The sequence below is a fragment of the Telopea speciosissima genome, chromosome 5 (genome assembly GCF_018873765.1).
Source record: "Telopea speciosissima isolate NSW1024214 ecotype Mountain lineage chromosome 5, Tspe_v1, whole genome shotgun sequence".
In the NCBI taxonomy this organism is placed as follows: Eukaryota; Viridiplantae; Streptophyta; class Magnoliopsida; order Proteales; family Proteaceae; genus Telopea; species Telopea speciosissima.
Window position 1 is genome coordinate 54,793,389 of NC_057920.1, and position 7,955 is coordinate 54,801,343.

At 38.3% G+C, this 7,955-nt stretch overlaps 1 protein-coding gene across 1 annotated transcript; it reads left to right on the plus strand.

The window, feature by feature from the left end:
• Positions 1-1,214: 1,214 nt before the first annotated feature.
• Positions 1,215-7,747, plus strand: LOC122662503 (O-fucosyltransferase 10). Its single transcript, XM_043858157.1, has 10 exons — positions 1,215-1,848; positions 2,666-2,744; positions 3,018-3,085; positions 3,777-3,865; positions 4,949-5,146; positions 5,568-5,772; positions 5,886-6,053; positions 6,697-6,864; positions 6,964-7,154; positions 7,245-7,747. The coding sequence occupies exons 1-10, from the start codon at positions 1,471-1,473 to the stop codon at positions 7,438-7,440; spliced, it is 1,740 nt and encodes a 579-aa protein (XP_043714092.1). The 5' UTR covers positions 1,215-1,470; the 3' UTR covers positions 7,441-7,747.
• The last annotated feature ends 208 nt before the right edge of the window (positions 7,748-7,955 follow it).

A 7,955-nucleotide genomic window follows, 5' to 3' on the forward strand; every position in this document is an offset into this window, starting at 1 on the left:
AATAAAAAAATTCTAAAAAAGAAATCAAGATGTCAAAATACAGACCCTATTGATGCTTTCACATGCGTTCCCAACACAGGGCCATGCACTCATATAAGAAAAATTAGAGACTGCAACTAACAAGAAATAGTTTTCTATCCAAGAGTGTGGCGGCCTATTCTACCACTCCCATGTGTATCTATCTCCTTTTTAAGACAAAGGGACAGAGATGTTGTTTTATATAAAAAAGAGAAAGACTTATCGGAGTGTAGACGTAGGCCACACTTTTGGACATAGTTATTTTTCCCGTAACTAAGTATAATGTATCTTCTTTGCACGCGAGGAAAAAATTAGAGATATTAACCCAGTATACTTTAGTGTATCTGCTTTGCACGCGAGGAGAGACTGGTAGTGACCTCCACTGTCCTACGAGACAGGAAATCCAGAACCAACTAATTCCTTGTCACCATCTTGCGTCCACGTACAAGAGAATGGGACATTTTCATTTCATTAGATTACTACTACGGACGGACCACGGAGCACAGCACTCAGCACATGGTGTCATGGTGTGTGAAAAAGGCAACAACAAATTGACATCTCCAACTCAACCTCCTTTTATAGGGACCTACTAATACTACTAATACAATACGGCACCGTTTAATCTCTAAAGAGCTTCTACACTACCTCTGGGCTCTGGTGCGGTGGTGCCCCCTTTCACGTTTCACGCCGCCATTCATGGTGAATGTAAACCACCTCCCTACAACTCCAACTACCGTTATTCCGTTGGATCACATTACTTTATCGTCTCTGAGCCGCGCTAGCAACTGAACTTTATCTTCCCTCCCATAACTCATATCCTCATATCCCCTTTTACAGAATACTAGTTAAGTTTCTCTCTCTCTCTCTCTCTCTCTCTAACAGTCTTCCTCTTTCTAGAGTCTAGACTCGTAAAGCACCTCTCAGCTCTGCTCTCAAAGATCCTTCTATCCTGCAACTTTTCTTGAAAGTTTTTGTGGAACAAGCGATTCAAAAAGCTCAAAAGCAAAAGCCATATTCTCAACCTCCTAAAAAGCCACGATCAACCTCTCTCTCTCTTTCTCTCTTTTTGAGGGTTTGATTAGCATTAAAAGATTATGCAAACCATGAATACCAAGACCCATCAGTACAATCTCCCAAAAAAGAGCATTAGACCAATGTTCCTCTCTTTATCTCTCTCTCTTCCCTCCCTATGATGTCACTAACCAAATTCTGCAGCCATTGAAATCCAAAACCCACCATTCAGTCTCCCCACAAAGAGCTTGGGACCAATGTTCCTCTCTCTGTCTCTCTCTCAGTAATAGGCATTAAGTAGATTCTGCAACGATGAGAACCAGGACCCACTACTACAGTCTCTCACCACAAAGAGCTTGATACCAATGATGCTCTCTCTCTCTCTCTCTCTCTCTCTCTCTCTTTATCCTCTGTAATGGGCATTAACAAGATTCTGCAGACATGAAGATGAAGACCCAACATTTCTCTATCTCTACAAAGAGTGGTAGTGGTTACAGTAGCGAAAGCAGTTCTTCGAGTCCACCTTCCTCCCCAAGGCGACTCTCTCGTGGCCCACATTACCGGCGCTGTCTACGGTCGAAGGTTCACTCCCAGACACATCATCGAGAGAGCTTCTTCTCCTCTGTCCTCCTCCGCTGCAATGTACGGCTTTTCCTTCTCTTGCCCCTGTTTTACTTCTCTGGGTTGCTCATGTGCGTTGGCACCTTCTCTGCTCTCCTCCGTTCTGTTCCTCCTATTCCTGGGTCGGTGTACCGAAGCCCCGAGATTTTCCGCAAGCTCTGGCCTGAAATTCAGTCCGATAATGCATCCGCCATTGAGGTTCTCCCTTTCTTCTATTTCTCCTTTTCTTTTATTTTCTTTCTTATTATTCCTGCTTCATTAATGTGTTTCTGTTTTCTGGGTGGTTTTTCTTACTGCTTTTGCCTTAATAGTTCTAGATTTTGGTTTTGGAATCAGTCTAATCTGTTTATTTACCTTTAACATGTTACTGAAATTCAATCTTGTTTCTGAATTGAGGCAAAAACTAAGCATATTAAGAAAATAAGTTTAGGTCTCATAATATAATGGAGGCTTTTTTTTATGAGCTATCGATAATGGCTGCAAGAATGATGTTTTTTTCCTTGATTACAACGATTCAAGGTGTAACCAGGAAGGAAATAAGAACTTGATAAACAGAGCATGTTTTAACAAAGAAGCTACATTATAGACTGTTTCATTTTACCGCTACTAGTTATGCTTGTTCTTATAGAACTGTGAATTTAAGAGGAAACAGTCTCTTTTGGGCTTCTGGGAATTCAAATTGTAGAACTGCAGTCCTCATGACGTTAACAGAGTTGGTCACCATGCTGCTTCAGTGGATCTGAGAACTACCCAGGCCGCAGCTCAATTACTGGCAGTAATTCAAGATATTGGTCTTGTATTGCTTCCCTTACCTAATACATTGAATTTCAGAGCTTCCAGCTGTTTTTCACTTGAACCTAAGCAAGACACTTGCATATTCACAGTAGTCCAGCAACAAATGTTTTCTTGGTGATGAAAATAGAATTTCGCTATAAATGTTTCTGATTCTATTAGTAAAATGTGTGCTATGTAGTGAACAATTGATAGCTAATAATCTATTTGGTTCCTCTTGTAGTTGTCTTCCGTATGGAAGTACAGAAGGAGGCTGACAGAAAGGAAAAACTGTTCAAGTGCCACTACTGGAGGACGCTCTGGTATGGATATATCTTTTAACTGCTTTTTGCCGCTCCATTTGTGTTTATCAGTGATCTAATAACATATGTTCAGCTTCTGTGTGTTTAATGGTTGATCTAAGAGGTGTCCGAGGTTTTCTTGGCTTGAGCATGTTTACTGAAAATTAAAGATTATAGAGCAATCATATAATTATTAGACATTAGGGAAAATAGTAACCACTATGATTTGTTTGTGTTAAGAAGGAAAAGAATGCTACATTTTTATTGTTAACTAAAATTTCCATTAATTTTCAGGGTCCACACAACCTTCTGGTTACTTGATTGTTGAGGCTAATGGTGGTCTTAATCAACAACGCTCATCAGTAAGTAATTCTTGTGGGTATGCACGACCATTTTCATACATGAATCATCAAATCTCCTCAATTTATTCTATTTCTGGATTCACTCTTGCCTGAGTTTCTTTCTCATAGAGGTTCTGATTTCTTGCAAAGGCATTAGCCATTTCCCCTGCATTTTGGCAATCATTTTCAGGCTCGCCAAGAATCAATACTGGTTTCTACTCAGATTCTGGCTGGGAACTGGTTCAACATTCAAGTGACAGTAAAAAATTGGTGATATTTTTTTGAAAATATCAGGGTGCCTCTAGAAATGTGATGAGGTGCTTCTAATGTGACCCAAAATTGAACAATTGGCACCCTCCTGTGCAGAAAAAGATAATTACAAAAAAATGTGAAGAATCTTTTGCTCTATAATGTTATTATTGCATTATTTCTTTTATCCTTTAATGTTATTAGTACATTATTTCTGACCACCAAGGAAAAAGGACAAATGCGAATGATGAGGGAAAACAAAAGAATCATTAAATTTCACTAGAATTCAATAAATGATGGAAATGAGATTTATAGATGCCCTTGAAGCAGCAATTTGATATTCAATTGCTAATTTCATTAACTGTTTCTTCAAGCATGCCAAATATATGCAGACTGTGGTGCATGCAGTAGTTTGTCTATGTTCAACTGAAATTTTTATTGTTATCAAACTTTATACTGCCAGATATGCAATGCGGTGGCTGTGGCAGGGCTTTTGAATGCTGTGCTGGTCATCCCTCAGTTTCAGTTCCATAGTGTGTGGAGGGACCCAAGGTAGGTGGCCAAATATTTTGATCTGGTTCTTATCTTATTGTCATAGCTGAGTTGAGAATGTTGAGATGGACAAGTGATATGACTTTGGAGGACCAACTTAGAAAGAAATGCATCAAGGGAACTTGGGAGTAGCACCAATAGGTGAAAAATAAGATATAATTCATAGTTGAAATGAAACCTGGGATTTTGAGTTAGGGTGATCAACTTTTAATGTCATGGTTGAGGACCTAAGGTCTAACTTTTTTATCACAATCAAAAACTATTGTGTTTGTTGACCTCTTCCTGACTGAGACATGTGGTACCATACTTCCAGTTGGGATCTTTTAGTTTTTCCTGTCTACTCTGGGCAGTCTGATAGAAACCTAATCCCTCTATCAAGTATCTCAAATTTGTTATGAGTTGATTTCCTTTTCTCCTGCTACTTCTTTAGTGGATCTCCCTACTATCCCATGCCCACCAACCCTATTTGCTGCCCTTTTCATCTGGGAAATTGACAATTGTTTATTGAAAAGTATTGATGGAGAAACCCATTGGAGAGATTTTGCTGCATGCAAGCATTGACAAAATATCCCGGTTATGGGTCTCATGGGTTTATATTTCTGTTTGTAATTTGGTTTCTGCTGCGAGGAATTTCAAATTATTACCACAACAACAATCTTCTAGGAGTTGTCCTTGTGCATTAGAAGTTGGAAATTAATAAAAGGTGATATAAATTTTATTTCTAAGGGAAAAACTTTCCCATGCTGCCAGAGTTTAATTTCCCTCTCATGTTTTTTTTAAAATTATTTTCTCTCTCCTAGTCTGAATATGTAGGCCCCATGTGAATGATACCTTTTTCAAAACATCTATTGGTGTGGAGTGCAGACTCCTTCCCACACTGGCAGCATAGGAAACCCTCTCCCCATTTCTAAATACCATGTAACTTATTTTTCAAATAGTTTCTTTGGATTAGTTAACTTCAGGGGCTTAAAATTTTATATTCCTCAACTGATTACGGATGCTGCTGCACAACAATCTAGTTTAATAGTTTTTGAAGTTAAAGCTAGAAACTGCTGAGTAATGTTATCTATTTTATCTTTGCAGTGGATTTGGAGACATATATGATGAAGACCATTTTATTACCACACTGAGAGGCTATGTGACTGTGGTACGGGAATTACCTGAGGCATTGATGGAAAGATACGATAACAACATGAGTAATATACCAATCTTCAGAGCCAAAGCTTGGGCTCCAGCCAGTTATTATTTGGGAGAAGTTTACCCTATCTTGCAAAAACAAGGGTAGATAATGCAGTGCAATCACAGTTTTTCTTTAAATTGAAGATTTCATCCTTTGATTTCTAATATGAATTACTTCATTCTTTGTTATCTCCCTTAAGTATATTTTGCTCGATTATGAATGTAATTAATGTGAGGTATGCTGTTAGGTAGCATTACATGCATGAATTTAACTTCAGCTACGTGATACCCTTTTTCTTAACCAACAAACAGAAAATGTTACCCATGAGCAGCAAAAGGGATATAAAAAGAAAAGGGAAAGATAAAAATAAAAAGAACCTGCAATGATGATGATCAAACAGACATTTTATTTGAGCCTTTTGAGTTATTTTGTGTCACTATCAAGCTATCTATCAGTTGTCAGTAATATTATGTGGAACCTGCTTTGAAGGTCTTTTTCTTATGGATTGCCTGTTTGAAGCAGGGTTATCCGCATATCGCCCTTTGCGAACAGATTGGCAATGGAAGTTCCATCTAATATTCAATATCTTAGATGCTTAGCCAATTATGAAGCACTGAGATTTTCTACTCCTATTGCAAAACTAGCAAAGGAATTAGTCAATCGCATGATTAAGAAGAGCTCAATGAGTAGTGGGAAGTATGTCTCCATCCACCTTCGTTTTGAGGAGGTATCAATGCTTATTTTCCATGAATATGCTGACCAAGTTCTTGAATCTTCAAAGTTGTTGTGGACCTGTGATGTTGTAAATGGATTCAATTGAACATTTCCCTTTGACTGTAGGATATGGTGGCTTTCTCATGCTGTGTGTACGATGGAGGGAAGACTGAAAAGTTAGAAATGGATTCAGTTCGTGAAAAGGGGTGGAGAGGAAAGTTTAAAAGTAAAAATCGTGTGATCGAACCTGGCATAAATAGAATCAATGGAAGATGTCCACTAACTCCCTTGGAGGTGACTAAACCTGTCTTTTTTGTTCTTTCAGGACCAAAAGATATATAGGTTTTCGTGGCATTGAAATCTTAATTTTATGAGTCTTCTATGTATAATTAACATGTGATGGATGGTATCAATTTAGATCTTCTCTAATCTTGTTGCTTTGAATGCTACAACACGGAAAAAAGAGGGTCAAATAACCCAACTTGAACTCCAGCTTGAAAGTGCTGAGAGTCCTGTGATTGCTGATGTTAACTAGCTAGAATCTTGAAATTTAGTGACCATTTTGAGGTCTGAGAGTTTAAACCTATAAATACAGCACAGATACATCTAGCTGTTCTGGTCTCATGGTTTGCATGTCCGTGCTTATTTATAGTACAACAACAACAACAAAATTTCAAAACTAAAGTAGTAGAAACGATAATTTTGCAATGTTGTATGGTTACGTAAAATGAGAAGGTACTATGCGTCCTACACCCTATAAATAGCAGAAATTGGTCTGGACCCTTGTCTGTTTTATCCATAACAGAAGTGGTTGATGCATTGTAGTTTGATGTTATTTTCCAGTTTCATGATGCATTTTCCCCCTTGCCGTCAAATATTGTTTGATGCATTGTAATAGTTATGACTCTTTCTTGAAACTTTTTCCTTGTCAGCATAGGTTGGAATGATGCTATGGGGCATGGGTTTTGACAACACCACCTCGATTTTTCTTGCATCTGGAAAAATATACCAGGCAGAGAGGAATCTGGCTCCACTACTGAAGATGTTTCCCCTTCTCCAAGCCAAGGACTCTCTTGCCACTAAGGAGGAGCTTGCATCTTTTGAGGTAATAATTTTTTATAAATAACGTCAAGGTAATTGATTTCTATTTCCTAATCTTAAGCTTCATGGGTTCTGGTTTAGCTCCATGATTTTTGGTTTGCAGGGCTATTCTTCGAAGTTGGCTGCTTTGGACTATACTGTTTGCTTGTTTAGCGAAGTTTTTGTGACAACACAAGGGGGCAACTTCCCTCATTTTCTTATGGGCCATAGACGGTTCCTTTATAATGGACATGCTAAAACAATCAAACCAGACAAACAAAAGCTAGTTTTTTTACTGCAAGACACTACCATAAGGTTTCTGCTTCCCTTGTGTTTGTATTCGTGTTTTTTTTGTTGGGAATCTGATATTGAACAATTTTGATTCTATTGATTTTTTTTGTACAGCTGGAAATCTTTCAAGGAGCAGATGAAATTAATGCGCTTAAAAAATGACCGGGTAATGGTAACTAGAACTAAAAAGTCTAGCAAAAGATCATCTATCTACTCTTCTTCTTTGCCAGAATGCTGGTGTCTCCAGGGATCACCAAATTTTACAGTTGGGTCACCCATGCTTGGCCACCAGCTCAATTATTTAGTGTAAGAATTTAGCGGCAGCAGTAGTTACTCTCTGGTGGAGCCGCTGTCATTTATCTTCTGATGGCACATTACAAACTGCTTCCTTTTCTTTTCTCATTTTCTGTAATTCTTTCTTAACAATTTTCTCCCCTACTACCACAATGCCTGTTTTACGTGGTAATTGAGTTGCTTCTGTTGTATAGGCTAAATGCAGGGGTTAGGTAGGTGAGCTGCTACTGTTGTATAGCTTGTTGCAGGTTTGTGGATTTTGATCCATGTGGGGGGGGGGGGGGGGAGTTAAATCAGTTCTCTGTTGGTGTAATTTACAAAGATAATATTCTCCCAATTTGGTATCTTTAGTTTGTACAATGGGGTCCATTAACTGAAGACTACATCATTCAGGACAAAAATTGATTTGATTGCAAGTTGTTAGATGCTGGCATTGACCTGGTCTAAGTGATCTCTGGTCCTCAAAAGACGCTGGTGTGAAAATGGCCTTTGAGGCAGCAAAGAAAAACTAAGTACAAACAATTATATCAT

What these genes read in the sequence shown, in the direction of transcription:
- LOC122662503 (XM_043858157.1), top strand. Translation starts at nt 1,471, where the DNA reads ATGAAGATGAAGACCCAACATTTCTCTATCTCTACAAAGAGTGGTAGT. An exon ending in ATAATGCATCCGCCATTGAG is followed by an intron (nt 1,849 to 2,665) that starts GTTCTCCCTTTC and finishes TTCCTCTTGTAG; the next exon opens with TTGTCTTCCGTATGGAAGTA. An exon ending in CTGCAAGACACTACCATAAG is followed by an intron (nt 7,155 to 7,244) that starts GTTTCTGCTTCC and finishes TTTTTTGTACAG; the next exon opens with CTGGAAATCTTTCAAGGAGC.